Source organism: Coccinella septempunctata, chromosome 4, assembly GCF_907165205.1.
Source record: "Coccinella septempunctata chromosome 4, icCocSept1.1, whole genome shotgun sequence".
Classification (NCBI taxonomy): domain Eukaryota; kingdom Metazoa; phylum Arthropoda; class Insecta; order Coleoptera; family Coccinellidae; genus Coccinella; species Coccinella septempunctata.
The window spans coordinates 10,941,462-10,963,757 of record NC_058192.1 but is presented as its reverse complement, the minus strand read 5'-3'; the positions used below and the strand labels follow the sequence as shown (position 1 = coordinate 10,963,757).

The 22,296-nt window shown below is 33.3% G+C and overlaps 2 protein-coding genes across 2 annotated transcripts; one reads left to right on the top strand and one right to left on the bottom strand.

The window, feature by feature from the left end:
- Nucleotides 1-107: 107 nt before the first annotated feature.
- Nucleotides 108-9,908, bottom strand: LOC123311121 (esterase E4-like). Its single transcript, XM_044894907.1, has 10 exons — nt 9,587-9,908; nt 7,636-7,779; nt 7,420-7,567; nt 5,516-5,710; nt 1,991-2,187; nt 1,551-1,716; nt 1,280-1,464; nt 1,075-1,225; nt 537-672; nt 108-428 (listed from the first exon to the last, which is right to left on the bottom strand). The coding sequence occupies exons 1-10, from the start codon at nt 9,770-9,772 to the stop codon at nt 239-241; spliced, it is 1,698 nt and encodes a 565-aa protein (XP_044750842.1). The 5' UTR covers nt 9,773-9,908; the 3' UTR covers nt 108-238.
- A 2,541-nt stretch (nt 9,909-12,449) lies between these two features.
- Nucleotides 12,450-21,783, top strand: LOC123311122 (facilitated trehalose transporter Tret1-like). Its single transcript, XM_044894908.1, has 4 exons — nt 12,450-12,810; nt 19,298-19,488; nt 19,557-19,759; nt 19,999-21,783. Exons 1-4 carry the CDS (start codon nt 12,773-12,775, stop codon nt 21,256-21,258), a joined length of 1,692 nt encoding a protein of 563 aa, XP_044750843.1. The 5' UTR covers nt 12,450-12,772; the 3' UTR covers nt 21,259-21,783.
- The last annotated feature ends 513 nt before the right edge of the window (nt 21,784-22,296 follow it).

The following is a 22,296-nucleotide window of genomic DNA, read 5'->3' as shown; positions in this document are numbered from 1 at the left end:
TGTTTTCTAATATGCATACAATTTTATTCTTTGAGAATATTCATATTAGAAATGATATTGCAATTTTATCAAATCATCTGTGTTTCATACCCAAATAAGAAAACAAATTCCAAAAGATTCTTATTTTTATTTTGAATCATCTGTTCATAAATTTTTTCTCAATATCAAAAATTCAAGCATTCGAGTATTCGAAATGCAATTAAACCTCCAAAAAATGCTTCAAAGCCATTTTTAAAATTCACAGTTCTTCCTTTATACCTTCTTTCTTAGGTTCTAGGGGCAGACTCCTCCAAAATTCCACTCTTTTCTCGAACAGAGCATCTTCCATCTTCAAAGTTTGTCCGTCTATGTATAGATATTCCAATTTCTCCGATTTTATCGGGGTCCATTTCGTGCTTATTAACTCATCAATTTCAGGGGTGGGATTTCTAAAAAAATATTATAGGTACCTTTACGAATATACTATTATATTCGATGGACCATCGACATAAGTATAAAGAAAAATGGACAAAATTCTTTAATTTTTTTTAACTCACCCTGTTTTCGCGAAGTTTGCCCACATCGTAGTTAATATCTTCGTTACCCTTCTGTCTTCATCTGTAATATTTTTGTGAGGAAACAACCCATCAGCTATAGGGAATAGGTATTGCAATTCATCAGCGTGACAGACCCCTAGAAAACATGTTGATTTTCTTAAGATTCATCAAATAGGGAGTTGCAACATTCTACCTACATAGCAATAAATATATGTAGTATCTACATTTAACAACCAATGTCATATTACTTAACCATAGTCCAAATTTCATTTTGAAATCAGAGAATCGATATATTCTTGATATTTCCTAGTTTATTTGATGTAAATACGGTCAGTCAATAGACTCAGACTATTATGCAATTAAATACAACATCATTTTTTTTTTTATTTAAGAAAATTTTCAGGTAAAACTGAGAACATCATACAAGATGATACGTAAAGACAATAATTATTGTATCTTTTCTTATACTTCGCTCAGACAATTCAGTTAATTGGAATAAAACATTGCAGCAAATGAGTATTTAAAAAATGTCGCTCACCATGAACTGCTCCTGGAGCACCAAATATTTCACTGAAACTTGCTCCACTTTTGTGTGCGAACAGGTAATTATAAACTGGTTGTTTCGATACCTTCAAATGAATCCTAACAGCATCATCTATACATTTCGTGAACCATCCATCAGTGTACATCTAGAATTTTTTTTTAATTATGTATGATTCAATTTTTTCACATGAGCTACTTACGTCAGTAAGATCAGCGATGGAATTATCGAAGTTCAAGCCCTTCCTATCTCCGAAATAGAATTTTCTCACTTTTTCGCTCACAAGTTCCGGATTTTCCGCAAAAGGTTTATACATCAAAGATATAGCCGCTTTGTTGTTGAAATCCTCCTCCAATTCTTCGAACAGTTTTGGAACTCCAATGTACGCTGTAAATTTCATAAAAATCAAAACCTTGCTCCGTGGAATCGACAAATGAAAAAAAATTTACTGGACTCTCTGGAGAATTAATCACCTGCGGATCTTAGAAGACCATCTTCCTTATTTACTCCAACTATCCATGGAACATCTTGAAACTTTCCAGCTTTGAACAGATTTGCTGGGGTATCTGTCAGGAATGCTTCTTTGGATGGGGGTTCAACTACTGGTTTGAAAGGGATCATGGGATCGAAATCCCAGTCCTGAAAAATTCACTTTATTTTAATGGCAACAATGCGATATGAGGATTTTCATCAGGAGAGGTCCAGCAAGGAAGTAACAAGCAAAAAGTCCACCACAATTAGAAGATTCTTTTTATATAAGTATTCTAATCATTTTCAAGCCCTCCATAAATTTGCAGACAACTATTTTCTATAGTTCAACATGTTTCCCAAAGAAGGCTATGAAATAGTTGAGCAAAAAAATTATATTACCAATTTTCGATATACAGATATTGATATATGGAAGATAACTCACGAAGAAATCTCTGTCATGTTTCACGAAAACCATTGGATCGATTTCCCTCAGACATTCTACCAATTCTTTACTGGAGGTTGTAGGGCATCCTACAATTTTGCCCAGTTTCTTAGCATTCATTACATTTTCACCTTTTGGGGCATGAGCCCACACGCAAAATGCTGTGCCACTCTGTGAAATTACTCCTTTGAAAAGACCTGAAACCAATGAATAAAAATATTCAAAACAAAAATCTCTAAGAACATGCTTTACCAAATGTAGGCATTGGTTGATCTATAAAATTAAAAACTGCGATTTTTCTAGTCTATGCAAAAGTGTTTTTCCAAATTCCTTCGAGATGAGAATCAGTTCTGCAGCTACCACCTAATGGAATCAATTAGCGACTGTCTATAAATTCTTTGCATTTGTCTCGTTACTCACGACTTTGATAAACACTCACTTTGTGGAAGTATGAAACTTGTATTTAATTGGACGAATAATTTATTGATTTGATAAGGCACCTGATGAATATTCTCGACAGAAAAAATTGTGGTATTTCCTATTATACTTGCAAATTCATCATTTTCCCAGTGCAATCAACCTGATCGATAAACATTGAGGTCAAAAAATTACTTCTTCATTAATTTCGAGGAATTAAATCAACCTAAAAAATTACCGGATAACCAAGAAAGTGTTTTCCAATCTTTCTACATCCTTGAAAAATTACGTATTGTCATATCTTTATTAGTTCTCCATATACTTTCAGATTAGATTAGGAAAAAATGATGCTATAAAAACAGTACTACTATGGATGAATGATACACAATTGAAGACGCTCATAGAATTTTGTTCATAATATAAGAAACTGTGAAATGAGTCATGAAAAATTTTATTTTTCTTGTAACTACAATTATTTGTGATATTCTTGATGAAATGAATCTGCTAGGTTAATTAGTTCTGATGATTGAGAAGAAATTAGTTAATTCTGCTATCTGAACCTGAAAGTGCATTCACAAACAAACAAAAATATGATAACCTACCGCAAGTATTTACTTGGTACTTCGGTACCTACGGAGAATCAGGATAATATGATAATAATAATAATGTTACTGTACCTATTACTCAATTGGGAAACCTTCAAAGCTGATTTCTCTCGAGATACAGATTAATACTGAAGGAATCAATTAACTGCCGTATCAATAATCTCATAATTTTAACATATATGTACATTAATATATTCTGAACGTTATGTTTACTCATTTGACTAATAATTGATGAGATAAGATACCTGACAAATATTACATTGCATACATTCACGGTTTTCATGATTAAACTTGCAAATTAAAGGTAGGTAGCACTGCTTAGTCTCAAATCGTCAATCAATGAGGTCAGTAAATGATGAAGTCCCATTAAATTTGCTTGAAAAAATTCTCCTCCATATCGAAAAGATCCTTGGGGACCATTCAGATTATAATAAACAATAATGAACAATTTTGCATTATCATATTTGTCTCAAACAACTGAAAGATTAAAGTATCAGCCTACATATCGTAATACTTTATGTATGTTGATAAATTAACTATCATGGAAACATTCTTGATTTTTGTGGTTGATTGCAATTCAACAAAAAATTAGAAGAACAGGATAATGTTCCGCCTATCGCATTATTTGGAATCAGTTTTTCATTCGAAGTACCGTATACAGGGTGTGGCGTAATGAATGGATAATATGGAACCTGCAGGTAGAGGACTCTATGGCGGTCCAGAAAAATATATTTTACGTTTAGTAAAAGTGCCTTGGTTTTCGAGATATTCTAGATTTTCGAAAATTCAAGAAAATCACACCCTTCGCCACTCTTTTTACAGGCAAGACTCCAAATGAAGGAATTTTTTCAAACTGTTTTTTGGATAGTATTCCTGGATAGATGCGCTATCGAATGTAAATCATTATTTTTCAAGCGCATGAATAGTTTTTCATAAATAAAAGAGTTAACTCAAATTTTCCGTTTTGCTTATTTTTTTTCCTAAGTTCAACCCAGCGTGGTGTGAAAAATAATATGGTTACCTGAGAGCCAAAGCAAGAGAAAACATGCCTGTTTCACTGAGATTCTGAAATGGTATAACTCACTCTATTTTCAGCATTAAATACAAAATAAATTTCTATTACAATGAGTCAAGGCAGAGTTTGACGTAAGCCTTTTTCTGTAATTTTTAGCAACTGAAATGAGACTTGCAAGCAGAATAAAGCAAATATTCATAAGAAGTTGTAGAGCATCTAGTAAAGCTCCTGATGCACACTTTGAACACTTTTTGTAAAACTCGATTCAATTAAACAATATTTTAAAATTGGTTTTTTTCCCTCGTATTCTTTCATTATTAACCCCTATAGTTATAAAGTTAATAGTTGTTAAGCGAATTTCAAGTAACGAAGTGAATTTTACCACTTTTGTAATTAAAAAAAAAGCTGAAAATTAGTCAATTTTCATTACATTGAATCATGACCCAAGTAACAAAAATGCTGAAATTTAATGCATAACTTGAAATTAACTTGAAAATATTGATTTCACAACGTTGGGGTTCAATAATAAAAGAAAACGAGAGAAAAATAACAATTTTAAAATATCCTTTCATTGAATAAAGTTTCACAAATCACAAATGATGCTTAAATTGGCCACAATGAGTTCTGATACATACTCTATAGTCTACACTTTCTAATGAATCATATCTTTATTGCATAGATATCAACAATTTTAAAATGAGTATAGATTCATTGAATTGAATATCACAAAAGAATCTCTAAGAGGCCATTATGAGCTTCAGTAAATGCTCTATACCTTCTTATAGACTATTGCTTCATTCTGCTTGCATTTCTCATTTTAGATGCTAAAAATTTTAGAAACACTGTCACATTAAACTAGGCCTCAACTGATTGCAATAGGAATTTTCTTTGTATTAAATGCTGAGAATACAGAGAGTTATACCATTTCGGAATCTCAATGAAACTGGCATGTTTTTTCTTGCATTGGCTCTTAGGTAACCATATTATTTTTTACACCGCGCTAGGTTGAGCTTATGAAAAAAAATTAGCAAAACGGAAAAGTTGAGTTAGATCTTTTTTTCATGAAGAACTATTCATGCGCCTCAAAAATAATGAATTACATTCGATAGATCATCTATCCAGGAATACTATCCAAAAAACAGTTTGAAAAAATTCCTTCATTTGGAGTCTTGCCTGCGAAACGAGTGGCGAAGGGTGTAATTCTCTTGAATTTTCGAAAATCTCGAATATCTCGAAAACCAAGGCACTTTTACTAAACGTAAAATATATTTTTCTGAACCGCCATAGAGTCCTCTACCCCCAGGCTCAATATTATCCATTCATTACGCCACACCCTGTATATGAAAATTTCCTATAAATACAATAATTGATTGAATGAATTCACAGTTGCTATCCTAAATTTTGAAGAGAAATTAAAGAGATATTGTATCAACGATTTTTGAGCTAAAATCTTCAACACCAAAGAAATTACGTAAGAAAATTTCTTACCTTTACTCATGGGAGAAAGCATATGATAATTGCCACTAGCTCCTCCTGCAGATTCTCCAAAAAGTGTTACGCTGTTGGGATCTCCATTGAAGTGTTTGATATTTCTGCTGATCCATTTCAGAGCCAAGGATTGATCCTTCAGACCGTAGTTACCTGGTGATACCTCATCTCCGGTGCTTAAGAATCCCAGTACACCTTCAAACGTAAAGATTTATCATTAAACAAAGGTGTGGGCTTATGTACGATACTGATCGCAGTAATGTTGATAACATGCAAATTATAAGGATATAACTCAATAATTTATATCCGTTGTTTTCTTAAAGACGCAAACATGAGCCTGAAATAGAGCTAGAATTCAAATGAACAGAACGATTTATGAGACTTGGAAGATTCCAATTCACCACTCCTTTTCTTCATATTTTAATGAGGGATAACCACTATATCTGTGGAAGATGATTCTCCAATTTTAGGGTCTCTCCTAAAGGACACCTAAAGGCCTAAAGGACAGAGAAATTATTACTTTGAAGACCCGACCTTATCGAAAGACACTCCTGATAGGAGGGCAAGAAAAAAATCATACTTCATCTGAATCAGTTGAAGATTATGAGGCATAAGTCATCCGCCAACAGCTGGAAAGGGTTTTTTCATAAAGATTAGGAATGTATAAATGAATAAATTATTCTTGAAGTGCCTTTTTATGTTGAGAAAACGTAAAGTCGTCAAATATATATTCGATTGGAACCTAATTTTTTGGTGAATATTCTAGAGATGGGTTCAAATTGTAAATAGACAGAAATTTTGTTCAGTAAGAATATAGGTATCAGATTATTTTGCGAACATATTAAATGTCTTGTTGTTGACGAGAAATAATTAGGGTAAAGGCAAAGTAACCATTCCCCGAGGTGTTTTAGCAGGTTCTTCGATCTTTTGATACCTATCTAAGCACTAGTCAACATACCAAAAATATATTAGATAGATTATCATAGTGAAGGTACCGAAACTTCCTTATTGAAGAAATTTTACCTTCAATACAACAAAGAACAAGGTTACATCAATCATAAAAAGGTTCGAATATCACGAGCTTTTCAATAGAACATTTTCAAATAATTGCCTTATATATATAAAAATAATATTTCTAATGAAATAACCTTCTATGTACCATTTAATCGCGATGTATTCATTACAAACCATGCACGTTATTCCGAATTGAAATCTCTTAAAATGCAAAATACTTCAATCATTGCAAATTCATGGCGTATCTAATGAAAAAGTATCTAACGAATTTTTTCAACAGCACCAGATTACATAATTGCTGTCATTCATAAAACTCATCTTGGAAAATGAAGAATGACAGAGGCAATCTTATTAACTATTAATTACAAGTTACGCAACTGAAAATCTGAACTTCATACCCATAGTAGTAGACCTATATATTGGAAAGCATTTATTTTCCGACTACGAATATAACAAGGTCGCAAAGTTCTTGAATGTTAATTGAGTCGCTAAAAATATTAAAATCGTTCTATGTACCTATAATTTTTTATGATGATACACATATACGGTTCATTAAGGAAACATAACATGAAAAATTCTTGGTCCTGTAAAGTATTTTTTCTACAATAGTTTCAGTTTCGAATGTGTAATTTTCCGCACCATCGCAGAAAACGAAATAACTGTTTTTCCACACACGTTAGTATTAAATTATAACATGAGTGAATTGTATTGATATTTTAAACGCAGCCTCATGTGAAATTCTCAGCCGAATAAATATATTTACATATTTCATCATTTCTTCATCATGCCTTGATATGGCATTATTCTGTTATTTATGTTATACCTGTTTGGGTCGATATACTTTTTTTTCGGTCTGAGTCTTTTTTGGATAGACTAATAAATTGACTTACCCAATCTATAATTTACTACTACCAAAACGACATCTCTGTCAAGCAATACCTCAGGACCGTACCAATAGTAGTTTCCTCCTCCACAGTGGAATCCCCCACCATGGAAAAATACCATAACTGGTAAAGGAGAGGCATTTTCAGAGGGTAACTGAAAAAAAATTGTTTCCTTAGATGCTCTATTATAATATATCTGATAACTCCGAAAAAAGTACCTACGTTTGGAGTATAAACATTCAAATAAAGACAGTCTTCTTCTCCTTCCATCAAGTCTACACGTCTGTAAGTATCTCTTTGAGGACATACTACGTGAGGTTCCTTGGCATTCAAAACACCTTTCCATGGTTGGTTTGGTATAGGGGACTGAAACAATATTGCTCGAAAATAATAAGCTAATTAAAGTTAATTGTGTCAACACTATTGTTGATCACCCAAATAAACCTTGTTTCATGAGTAGGTTCCTATTTCATTAAGTGGAATAATAAAATTCGATATTTTATTCAACAGGTTTTTCATCTATAATTTCCAACATTGTTCATTAATAACTCTTTATTTCGATAGATACATGAAGTGCAACGTTTGAAAATTTTTTAAATATTATTAGTCTATAACTGCAAAGAGGGGTATAATTTATCCCAAAATAGAATAGCTTGGCATTTTCAACCACACTTCAAAAAACTCCATAAAAAATTCTAATCAAACTGTTTAACGTGCCCAGCCTTCCTAAACAGAATGAGATTTCTTAGATCCGAAAACTAGAATCTATCTAATAATACGAGTATATTTCAAGGCTGCATGCATCTCATCGCTGCTTGGATTCTCGTGTATGTAAATGGGATACAAAACATAAAAGAGTTGCTTATTCGAAAGTTGAATATCTTGAAGTTTGGACTCCATATTCATTATTTGAGATAAATTCGAAATTATCATATTAACGCACAGATAGGTACACATTTTCATTCCATTTTGATATGCATATACGCAGTAAAGCACCTTCACAATTATAATTGGTATGAATTGGGCGAGTGCAAGAGAGGCTTATCATTTCATCATATTTCAGAGTAGGGTAACCTTATGCACTGCCCAAAAATGGTTGGAGTTTTAGCCACCGGCGCCTACACAGAGTGAGTGAAAAGTAGCCCACAAAATTCATAGCTCGAAGACTTCAAATATTATTTGACATAACGCGACTTATAATTGAGGAATTTTTCATGCATCCTCGACTAGGGGTGGAAGAAAGTTGAGTTTTTTTGTACCAGAAATAATACGACCCTTTAGCTAAGTATGATTTGGTCATTGATAGATTTTTATCAACCCTTTTTTATTATAGGGATGAAATTCATAATATACAATCATAACTGATCATCAATTATGAAAATTGCCAGTATTGATTTTCAGTTTTGTTATATTTATACAGAAATTAAACAACAGGTTTGTAATTATGTTCATTAAATTTCTTGAAGGACCCCTTTGACTGCCCTATTCATATTTTCTAGAGGCTTTCATTTATCAAGATCCTAATTTCACCTCAAGGTGCGGCAGATTCACATAATTCACAAAATGATTTTTTTAATAATTTGTGGCAATTAATGTTAGGTGCACAATTTTAGCTCGATAAGTTTAGGTTTCCCATAATTAATGCAAGTCTTTTGGTCATAGTAGGTACTCAGGCAACTTTAGAAATAATTTCGTTATATGATTATTCAAATGTTACAAATTATACAATTTAAGATCGGAACATAATTTTTCATACAATTAAGTGTTCAAATCATTTTGAAATTCTTTCTTCACTGAGGTAGTTACAGAAATATCTTTAAATATCAACACTCTAAAAATGTACCAGTTTGAAAAATATTCCAAACAACTTTTTCTTCTTTAAATTCGGCAATGAAGTGTTACCATTGAATCCAAAGTTGAAGGACTATAACATGGAGCGCATTATTGCTTAATCATAAAAATATAAAGGAAAAAAGTTATGCTAGGATCTCTTTACGAGCTCAAATTATTGGTTTTTGTAGTCACGCGATTTCAAACGATAATATCTCATAAATGTACGGTACATGTATGTACAGGGTATACAAACAGACAATCATTTTCATTTTTGCTAAAATGTTCGTCATTTTTCCGATCACCTTTACCAATGGTATGCATATTAATATGGTTTTCCTACCTTGAACCTTAGTTTCCCAAGTGGGGGTTCTGCAAATGGTATCCCTTGAAAAGCATAAAAATCTCTGCCTTCTTTAGTTTTCAAAATTTTCCCCTCTAACTTCCCATCTATTATTTTTACTTGAGGATTGCGCTCACAATTAATAACCATAAATAAACAAAAACAAACGGATAGTGGTAACAACATAATGAATTCGCAACTTGATAACCGATGCCGATAAAATTATTGAAATCACATGGGTTTACTGTTGCGTTATAACGTCCTACTCCACGGATGTCTAGATTTGTTGTGGAAGTTGGAACGATCATCAACTTTAGAAAGGTGAGTGATAATGACCCAAAGGCTCAATAGCACGGATTCTGGTTGAGTGGGGATTCATTAAAGTTGAAGAGTTTTATTATTCACTAGACCAGACTGGTTAAATAATGAACTGAATCGTTACAAAAAATCGTTAAATATTTTATTGAACCTGACGAAAGTTTGATCTATGGTACTCCTGGAAAATGAAAATAATATTGCTGGTGGTAACACCACCAATTTTTTTTTAATTTTCTTCTCACTTCCATAGAATGGATTTTTAACTAATGTACTCATTAAAGGAAAAATTGTTTCACCCTTTAACACACGTGCAGTTACCAAATCCAAACGATGACGGAATAAAATAGTTTTTGATGGATTTTAATTCTGGAAAATATTCCCTCCGTTAATGGAAGCCTAATAATTCATAAAAACTTCGCTTTCAGTTTCAAATTCCTTTTTTCATACTGACAATTCATTTCGGCCTTCTCACTCAAACCTCAGGCATGAAAAACTGAGCGTTGTAAAGTACACGAGGAAAATCCTAGAAACTTGTTTGCGAATAATTATTTCCTAGAAATACTCATTTTCCCTCAATTAAAATCTGGGTATGGAAACAAGAATAGTTTCAACAGAGAAGAGACTATAATAACAAATTATCTAATCTAATGCACTCACGATTTCGAATATGTTTGGGATTCGGAATTTTAAATTGTTTTAGACTCAGCCTGGTTTCTCTTCCAATAGAGCTGGTTCACCTTCGTTTTGAATCAACAACATCTAGCTCCCGTTAGTTTGTATTTAGACAATGAAATGAAAGCATCAAATGTGTGGCTATAGTAACGAAAAACTTTTCAGTGAATAGGAACAGATTCAAGGTGGGACTTAACATTGTCAACCTACTGCTTTAGCTTGTTCAAAGTCCTTCTACCTAGAATGGTTTTACCACTAACTAACAGTTAGAGTCTATACTGTGGTTTTAGCGAACAGTGTATATAGAGTCTACCTTCCATGGAATAGAGGTTACTGTTGTTCGAAAAAAAAAACTGAGGAAAGCATTCTACCATTTGATTTTGAAAACTCGTCTAATCTAAGGAATTCATAGAATTCGTATATTTTCCTTTGAAAAACGGATTTTCCGTAATAATGTCTATGCCTATATTCGATAGTTTTTTTAAGTATCAAAACAAAAACACACTGTAGGTATAGACAAGTGATTATATACGTTGAAATTTCCAAAAAGTCTTCAGATTTTTAACTAGAGGTGTTGCTCTTTCAGAATATGTATCACATTTCCATCTATGGATAGTTTTATTGAGAGAAAAATTCCTCTAACGGTGACTATCGAAAAATTGCCAAAAAGATGGAATCAATTAAATAATTGTCAAGACCGAACGGCTGCATCGAGCTCCAAAAAATCATCAGATTTTCAACTAGAGGAGTTGCTCTTTCAGAATATGTATCACATTTCCATCTACGGTTAGTTTTATTGAGAGAAAAATTACTCTAACAGTGACTATCGAAAAATTTCCAAAAAGATGGAATCAATTAAATAATTGTCAAGACCGAACGGCTACATCGAGCTCCATAAAATTTTCAGATTTATTACAGGTGGTCCCTGCTAACAAGAATAATATAAAAGAGGTCCCTGGCCAAGAAAATATTGGGAACCCCTGGTATAGATAGATCGATATCGAGTTATCACTGGTCACTGGTATTGGTATACGAGTTCAGCCCATTTATTAAAGAGAGCTGCAACCAGTCATATTTAGAACTTCAGGAACCAAATTGGTGGAAGAGTTTGTGGATTTCCACAATCACTTGTCCATTTGAACAAGTTGAAAAATTGAACCATGCACCAGGCATTTTTTGGATGTGTGGATATTTTCAGTAACCAGAATTATGATAATGAAATATGATGGTTTGTTTTGGGTGTACGAATAAATTTCTGGTGTTATTTAACAAAAATTAGGAATTTATTGTGAAAGGACGATACATTTTATTATTTTCCTCACTAGTTTTCCAATCTCTCTAACTCCAATGAGATAATAGGTCAATAGAACCATCGTAGTCATCAAACAATGATAGAAGTTTTCATTTCTTGTGTCTATTCTAGAATCAATTCAATTTTTGCTTTCTTGATTTGATGTGAAGCTTTGCTCAGACAAACCATTTTCCATCGACTGGAAAAAGGGATATTCATTCTATCCTCTGAGTACCACTGGTGGTGTAGAATCTCTCATATAGGTTTTTACAATGTTGCAACATAAATACGGACAAAATGAGGTAAAAGAATAATTTTTCCTCTCTGACTATCTCACCAATGCTTTTCTCGTGAACTCATGAAGCCGAATATTGACAAATAACAGATAATTAGGTATACACCATTCAGAACATTTTCTGGTGTAAGGGGATAATTCGATAGCCCGTTTAAAAAACAGACTGTCAGGTGAAACCTTTACATTCCCGCCATAATTATGATTCTCAAACATAGCCATTAGCCTCGACATATAAATACTCCAAATTGTGCAAGTGTACAATTGCGGAACTCGATAATAACATCTAATGGTCATCTCCATTCAGAGGGCAATTCTGGAGAAGTGTTAGCAAACCAACCTCCAATCAAGTGGGAGATTGTTCTCCCATCCAAGCATACACCGGTAGGAGAATTCTACAAGCGCGCTGGTACACGGGCACATCAAATACACAATGTTTATAAAACAATAACTTAGAAAGCTAATGAACGGAATCTGTGTAGTGATTTGTATACCGAAAGTATATAAACAATATAAGTGATAACAATGCTTTTCGATTGATGAAGAGTGCTCGGAAACTGGTAGCAGGAGTCATTCAATCCTGGGCTGGGAAAGTAGATAGTTTGTATTGGTGATGAAGACAAGTGCGACGATGACTATGGGCAAAGCGAGGTAGGTAACTCCAATACCTTGAGACTTGTTCTTGCCTCTGGTAATGAGGTTACAAGTCAATTACTTTCATCGATCTTTGGGTTTTATATAGCTTTTTCCATATGTTTGAAATCTTATCAATTCCATAAGGTTTCCAACAAAAATTTCCATCGAAATTTCACATTTAAGGGATGTCACTTGCTCTACTAAACTCAAAGAAATATACTTTCACCGGCTTTCCATGAAGATTTCTATTCATCAATAAGAAATTTTTGGTACAACATATAACGTACCTACTTCTTCGATTTAATATTACATATACCTTCGTGTGTATCTTCAGTGAGATGGTGAGATAATAAAAAAGTGATATGTAGTTACTTTTAACAAGAGGCGTTTCAAAGTACTTACATTCGGTAACTCTGTTGAAATCATATACCTAACTTTTGCAGTTAACTTATATTAAAAATTTGCATTGCTAAGAATTGCTTGTTCTTGTGAATTCATGCAATCAATGGAATATTTTTCATTTATTTGAAAATTCTACTATTTTGGAAGTTTTCAAAATCATCGCGACTTTTACGAAATAAGTAACACTTGTTTTTTTCTTCTTTTCTGAAGATTCGGTGTACACAATTTATGTGGTTTATGGAAATTGTCATGGCATTCTGTTTTATATCGGGAATAGAATATTTCCTATAATTTAACTCAAATAGGCAAAGAATTTGAACACAAAAACGTAATGAGCTTCAGACATTTTTAGGAAAATGATAAGGCAGTATTCCCTCGTAAATGCCTTTCATAAAATTTCAAGATGTTGAATTTATGCTATGGACAAAGCATTCAAATTTTTCAGTTTCACTTCATATCTTCAAGCGTCAAAATGAGTTATTACTTTTTTCTATACGAAATGCGATATAACACATAGATATGCCTACTACAAGCTTCAAAAATGAGTTATTACTTTGTTCTAAACGAAATACGGTCTTACACATGGGTATACTGTAATCAATTTAATCATTAAACTGTAGAACTAATTGAGTTGAATGTATGTAATTGCATCATTTTGGACCACTCTATCCAACTTTTCGGCAAGTATTCACCAGTAGTCCTCTTGCTTAAGAAGTTATCTGTTCAGTTTAACAGCATTCGGAAAACTTTGCAATTGAAAGAGCTCAATAAACAACAAATGATCCATTATCAATAATTTGTCGATGTGAAAATATCAATTAGAAACTTTTAATTCGAAATTTCAGAAAATAAATTCTTGCAATGTATAAAATTTGCGTTTTTGAAACTAATTATCTGAAATATCTTATTATGCACTGATTTATGACAAACAATACTCCACTTCATTAACTGAAATCCAGCGTACTAGCGTAGTAAGAACTTAACTTAGAGAAGACTCAAAGAAAGAACTAATCTAATTGTTATCTGCCCATTAGATTGGTTCCTTCCTTAGGTTTCAGCTCTTATATACTGTGTGAATCCACCCCAAGTCCTTTCAAGTCTCGATTTTTTTCTAAGGAAACCAGGAAACCAGACTTAAAATCATAATTCCTATTTTCTGCTGCACTATTAGAAATTAGGATTGTCCCCAACCTTTCTACGAAGAGCGACAGTTATGTGAATTTATACAATAGTGTGTGTTTATTTTCTGAGTGAATTCAATCAATTTGATCGATTCAGTTTGTTTATATTAGCCTATAGATCAATTTTTCCGAATGTGATAATTTCCCTTCAGAAGATTCCGAAACGTAGTTGATATGTTTCCAGTGTTACCATTCTGTAAAGAATTATCGATACATGTTTGAATTAATGGGTTAATTGATTTAGATAACGTACTCTTTCATGAGTAACCGAAATAATTATTATAACGTTTATTATTATTCTTGAAAGAATGTGGGTCAATGGCGTATCATTTCAACATATCCACTCTAGAAGCTTAAAAAAAATGTATTGAAAACGATCTGAAAGATTGCTCTTGGGAGAATTAAAGTTGAAAATTCGTAAAATGCCAAAATCCATACAAGACCTAAGAATAATCTGGAGTTGGATACGAAACACACCGGATTTTTCCATATGGAAGGAATATTTTATAAGAAATTTTCTCAGGACTAATTTTAACCTATCTGAAGTTTCCATTCCCTGCAATTAAATTATTCACTCGTGCAGCGATGAATGAAAACACACAATTCCACGAAAAAACCTTGAAATTCCTCATAATGGTTGAGGACAGAGCCATAAAATCTCATAATGGCGTTTGTAGGTATGTGCGTAAATTAGAATTATGAAGAGTTTACCTAAGAGTAAATACTCATTCGAACTTCCTGCCCTATAAATGTATAGAAAGCAATAATAGCTTCGTTTTTACAAGGTGTCCCAACCTACACCTTGAAGAGGCACAAAATGAGTTATTGCTTTTTGCTTTCCAGAATACGACGGATTTGTTGAAAGATACTAATTGAAAAGATCTTTTTCCGAATAACACTAGACTTTCTTACCGCATTTCATCGTATTTTTTTTTTGGATTTGAAAGTTTATTATTGGGATTGATTAAAGATTAAAAGTGAAGAACTAGGACTCATATAGAGATTGTTTGTTGTCTGGCGGGGGTTCACAAACAGTTCGTAGAAAGTTATTATTTATATAACCGTATTTTTCCACCACAATCTTCTCGGCCTCTTTAATTCAGGTTATGGCATTTCTCGAAAATGTACGGCGATAACGTGGTACTCTCGATTTCTAATCGCAAATTTCGCAAAACAATGAAGTGATTAATTTCGTTACGTTTAGAATACTGCAGTTGAAAATCGTGTTAGTCATGGCTGAAAAATAAAGCAGCAATAATTGTAAACAATTGGGATGAAATGCATTTCAATTCATGAATGAGAATAACGATTAAATATGCAAATTTCTGTTATCAGGCTTTCGACTCCCCATCAGTAATAAAATATATGGTCACTGACATTGCAGTTCAACGGATTTCACATGAACTTATTGATAATTTTAACTGAATATTTTTCCTGTTTATACTGATCAGATCATCAATATTATATGAATATTTCCTTTTTGGTCTTGATTCCTTCACTTTCAGAAAACTTAATGATGTATCAAAATGAAAGGTTTGTTCGCAGATTACAAAGTAGGTAATCTGAGGGTTTGTTCCTTCACCTTCACACACGAGAACCAGGGGGACATTTTTCTAGGAGAATTGTAAGCCAAAATCTCCTCAATCTTGAGTGTATTCTTAATAGGGAATAGAGGGTGAGCTATACCTCAATTGGAAGACGCTAGTATTGTGAATTTAGGGGTGATAGCCCCTATACACCTAGGTTTGAGGAGATTTCTGCTTAAAATTTTGCTCAAAATATGCCCCCCTCCCTATAAAAATTGACCTCTTCCGGCTTTTTCTTTGAAAACATCCTTGTCGAGACATAATTGGCCTGGCAAGTTTTCAAATTGTCAGCCCCTGTAACTACTTCAAGGAATCATTAAAAATTTTCAAACCTTAGTATTTATGTAGAGGGACAAGTGTTCTCTCAATTGAGGTAAATCTCACCTCTATTCCCTATTAAGAATTTAGGGGTGATAGCCCCTACACCTAGGATTGAGGAGCTTACAATTCTGCTCGAAATATGTCCCCCTACGATTAAAAATTGACCTGTTCAGGCATTTTCTTCGAAAACATCCTTGTCGCGACATAATTGGCGTGTCACCCTGTATAGGGAAGATATCAGACTCTTCGACCAGAAAGCAAGGAATTTATTTAATTGGGAAATAAACCGGAATATCAATTATCACCGTTCTTTGAAGTTTGACAAAGATGCCGATAATTTACCTATTTCTCAACTCTACATTGTAGCGATAAGGAGATCTATCAATTAATATTTCCATCATTATAAAGATATTTCCACTTGCGTAATAAGATGCCATACATTCGTGGTTCAAGAAACTGTTTTCACATTGTGAGTAGCACATCCGAATATCTGATTGAATTGACGTGGACGTAAACAACAGATATTTTCTGTTGTTCCAGTTTTCGAAAAAAAACTCTTCGGAAACGTGTCCTTCTGAGAAGTTTCCACAATAATAATATAAGTGACAAAAATTTTATGACGAGATCGAGCAATGGAAATGCTCATCACTATTGGTTATCTTAATATGATCAAAGAATAAGTTTTTCACAACAGTTGGTCCTACTGAGATAGTAGTATCTTGAATAAATTAATTGGATTTCTTGGTAAATTTGATCGGGTGTAGTAAATATTTAATGGATTTATCTGAACCAGCGTAATTCATGAGTAATCTGACTGTCCCATTGAGAAGTTCAGCCCAATTTATTGCAGAAACAAATGAGCTCTGAGCTCATGATAATACGGCCAAAAGCTCATCATATTGTGCTTTGTGTCATCAAATATTAAGTTAGACGAAAGCCAATGTCTTACCTTCGAGTATTCAACATACTCAAATACTTAATAGTCTTGGTCATATATATATAGCGTTAAGTACCTACGTTAATGGTTATTGAATAGATACGAAAAGATTATAATGAAAGTACCTTCAGTGCTCAATCTGGCCATAAGGTTTCCTTGACCTCATATTCACAAAAATAATAAAGAACAAATTTCAACAACAATAGTTCCTCTAAAATATCAATTTTTAGACTTGTTCTTGAGTTTAGAATCTATCACAAAATAATGTGAAAATCCTGTAGGTAATTCAGTTTCTTGTTTGAATGTTCGTTATTTTATAATTTTCTCGTCTCACTTCAATGAAAATTTATGCCAAAAATGGCATTTTTCCAAAAACTCGATAGTTCTCCAACTCAATACAAAAATGCTGACATTTCGAATACCTATTCAACTTGGTGAACTATAGCAACTTCCATCAAGAGATTTATATTTTCGTTTGCGAGATTCAACATAAAAATGAATGCAATTTGCTAATTACCATCCAGCATATGATTATTAACATCAAGGGAGTAGAAGAAAAAATTGAAAAAACAATCCCTTGACACAGTAGGTACGTATGCGGGACTGGTACAAGAAGTGTTTATCAACCTATTTACAAGGTATCATTTGTGATATTTCCCCACAAATTATATTATGAGGTTGGAATAATCATCATTATTCTTGTTATATTTCACAAACACACGTGTATTCGGTTTTACCTCTGCAAAATAATGGTGATATGCAACAGTTAATAGAATTCGCTTCTATTTTCCAGAAGTACAATTGTTCATTAGAGACTAATAATGTTATCAGCAACTAACCGAACAATCAATTATTTATGTCGCTTTTTATGGAATCTTGAAAAAGTGCGAAATAAATTTCTTTTAAATACCTTTTCCTTGTTATCTAAGGTTGTTGCATAGAATTTTTTCGATTTCATAGCTGAAAATTGTTCATAAATATTCCTAACCTAACTCCAAACAGAAATGTCAGGTAAATAAGTTTTAACAAGTATCAATTAAAAGAGCATGGTTTGATTAGTACCTACCTAATTCGAACGAAATGGTAACAGACAGCTAAAACATTTCAGTTGTACAGAAACTACAACTAAAATATTTCAGTGATACACTGATAATAACATTAAAGACATGAAAATGAATTTTGAATATCACTTCAACAGCATCACATTTTATGCTAATGAATTATAATTTAAAATGATTAGCTTGTGCCCTTGGTTTTACTTCAGAAATCATTCAAATTGTACACATGAGATTAAAGAGTTGAAATATGAAAATCCAACAATGCTTAACAGCTGAATTTAAGCATACTTGCCATAGTCTCGATTAAATTTCTACAGAAAACGAATATTTTTTGCTGGCAACCAATCAACAACCAAATGGTTGATAGGGCAATCAAAGTTCATCTTTCGTTTGGAAAAAAAGGGTTGTTGCAGAGTTACGTTTTTTACAACGTGAAGATTCTTCAATAAAATGATGACACGGATCTTCTTTTTTATTTGCACCTCGTCACTTAACTTGCAAATTAAATAAAATATCATTATATAATACTTCTTCCCATGAATCATGTTATACCTACTTGTACACAAAGACAGAACAATGAGTTTGACGAATGTCATGGTCGGCAATCAGCAGAATAACGGTGATTAAATTGAAATGGTAAATTGAACTTTTGTCACTTATATTGGCTAGCACGTTTTCCTTCAACAAATGTGGGCATATTTAAATGCATCTCTGGTATACGTGACAAAAAATACTATTCAACAGTGATTTTTTCTTTATGTCAAAAACATGAAAATGTTCCAAAATCGACAGAAATACAGGATGTCCCTAAGATGTCCTCCTTAAGACACTTCTTACCGGGCCACAATGTCTTTGTAACTACTAAACATCAACGGCGTATCGAATTCCTTCGAGAATTTTCAATTTAATCATGGATTTTTAGCTTGATTTTGACCGCTATATTATCAATATTATGAAAAATTGTCAGACATTGTATGTGTAGTGTGTTCTAATAATAAAAATATATTTCTATTTCAGTAAAAATAAACAATCGGCCACATTGGCCTGGAGATCTTCACTTTCTCAAATTCTTGCTGTATCTGTTAAAAATTTCGTTTTACTCGGATATGGCATGACTTTAGGATTTCCAACTTTGCTTATACCGGTGCTATCCAGTCATAACACAGATGAACCCTTTTCTTTGGGTGAAGAAGGACTATCATGGGTTGGTGAGTATCGAGCCATATGTAGTTCTTGGGAAACTACTCAGATAGATGATGATTTCCTTCTTTTTCAGGATCCATCAGTATGATATGCGTACCATTCGGTTGTTTTATGTCAGGGATGTTGACGCAACCTCTTGGAAGAAGACGATCGATGCAACTTATAAATATTCCCTTCGTAGCTGCTTGGTTACTATTCTATTTTTCATCGGAGATTTGGCATATATTTGTAGGCCTTGCCCTAGCTGGATTGAGCGGTGGTTTAATGGAAGCTCCAGTAAGTTTATTTTTTTTTAACGTATCAAAATGAACCATTTCATGAAAAATCACTAGAGGAGAATATTTTCATTACAAACTTTATCATTTTGAAAGTTTCGTATATGTATACACCTTTGGTGAAACGCTTTATTTCGACCAGTTCTTGTTACTTTCAAAAAAGATTCACCCTCTTTTTAATGATATGCGGAAACTTTATAGATATATGAAGGTAAAATCGTTTTTCAACCTTTTTTCCAGGTACTCACTTACGTTGCTGAAATAACACAGCCACACTTGAGAGGAATACTATCGTCAACTAGTTCTATGTCAGTTATAGGAGGCTCCATGATCCAATTCATCCTTGCAACGTTTTTAAATTGGCGAACAGTGGCCCTTGTCAGTGCATTCGTACCCATAATCCCCTTCTGTCTTCTATTCCTCATACCAGAAACACCCATATGGTTGCTGTCCAAAAAGAGGTATGTGGAAGCAAAAGAAAGCCTCGCCTGGTTAAGGGGCTGGGTTTCCATCGAAGAAATCGATAAAGAATACAATGACCTCTTCGACCAAGTGCAAACAAGTAGAGGGATAGGAAATGAAGGTTTTCAAGCGGACAATGGAACTTCGAACCCTGCCAACACTTATGGACAAGCAGTTAACACCGAAATCAGAAAACGAACCAAATTAGAAACCGTCAAATTATTCAAAAAGAGGAACTTCATCGTTCCCTACTTATTGGTATCGTTTGTTTTCTTCCTCTCACATTTCAACGGGCTGTCTCCAGTGCAAACCTACGCTGTCAGTATTTTTTCGTCATTCAAAGCTCCAATAGACAAATACCATGCCACTGCTTTATTGGGAGTTGTTGAAGTGATAGGCTGCATTACTTGCGTATCTTTGGTCCATTACTTCGGAAAAAGGGTACTTACTTTTCTGTCTCTTGGAGGAACAGCTATTTGTTTCCTAGTCATAGGAACATACGCTCACTTAGCCAACATCACTTCTTTACTATCAGATAACTCAAATTCTACAGTGTCAAACATAACTTCACATATTATAGAGAGGGAAACCTCTGGTGCAAACGCATGGCTACCCATGATCCTCTTCATAATCGCTGCGTTTTTCTCCCACATGGGAATCAGGGTCTTGCCGTGGATTTTGACGGGAGAAATTTTTCCAAACGAGATAAGAGCGATAGCTTCTGGCATCGCAGCTACCAGTTTTTACGTTTTCGGGTTCATATGTAACAAAGTTTTTCTATCGATGGTTTCTGGCCTGACCCTACCAGGTACTTTCTGGTTCTTCAGTTCCATGAGTTTCCTCGGGCTCATCGTTTTGTTCTTCACGTTACCGGAAACTGAGGGAAAAACGCTACATGACATAACCAATCATTTTGCCGGGAAGATGAAGCTGGGTAATAATGTTTTAAGGAATAATGAAGATAGTGGTTACAGTTTCCACAACGAGGGTTTTGTTGATGACAATAAAAATAAGTCTGATGTTGAAAGTAAATTTTGATCTCAATTTTCCGATCTATGATAGCAGCATGAGAGACGGAGAGGAAAATTTTAGTGGTAATAACGTTTTGAATCTCTTACACAGATTTCTATCTGATCTACAAATAAAAAACAAAAACGAATTTTTAAGGAAGATGAAAGAAATTTTCCTAATAACAATAATTAGAGTTATAATGATTTACCTACTGCCGATATCTATCTATCTCTTTTCGACAAATGTAGGTACCTAGGAAATATTTATTTCATCTTCTATCAGTACACTGTAGAACTCTTTAACTGCCACCGTATATAACAGTTATATAACTATTACAAAGTTTCGGAGTAGGTAGCTAAAGTTGAAAGAGAAAAATTCAATTTCAGTTATTAATATTATTTTTTTGACTTTCATATTCACTGTACATAGGTATCAAATCAATGTGATATTAGACATTATTTCAGTTTTTAATGAGATTGTATTATTATCATGAGAATTGTAATATATTTATTGATGTTCGTTAGATATGACTAATAAATTTTTTTCGACTTATTTGAATTTTCAATTGACAATTAGGGCTAAATAAGAAACACACCCTCATATCATATCTACCTTTTAGGATATATCTTCACTGTTCAACGTATAAATTTGTCTTATTCATGGCTTACATTGAGTTTTCTGGAATATCTGTTATCCATGTATTCTGGATTTGTCTTTATCGTAACTCGTGGAGGGACTTCAAATAGTAATCCTATTCGTGTATTTTTAACCTGTTTGATAATTTCAGCGTTCAACGCACACGAAATGGTGAAAAGTGAAAACGGATTTCAAAATTTTCCTTTCTTGGCTGAATTTCATTCAAGCATTAGGTAATGAGAAATATAAAACTGAGTCGTCGGGGAGCTTTTCGCATTTCATCATGAAAGTATCTCAGATCGAAAAATTCGTCAAAAGAAGTACGATACACTTTTTATTCCTCCCTCGTATGTGCTCATCAGATGAGTGAATAAACTACCGGTAGATCTATTGAGGTAAGAGGTAAACTAAAACCATATGATTGGAGTG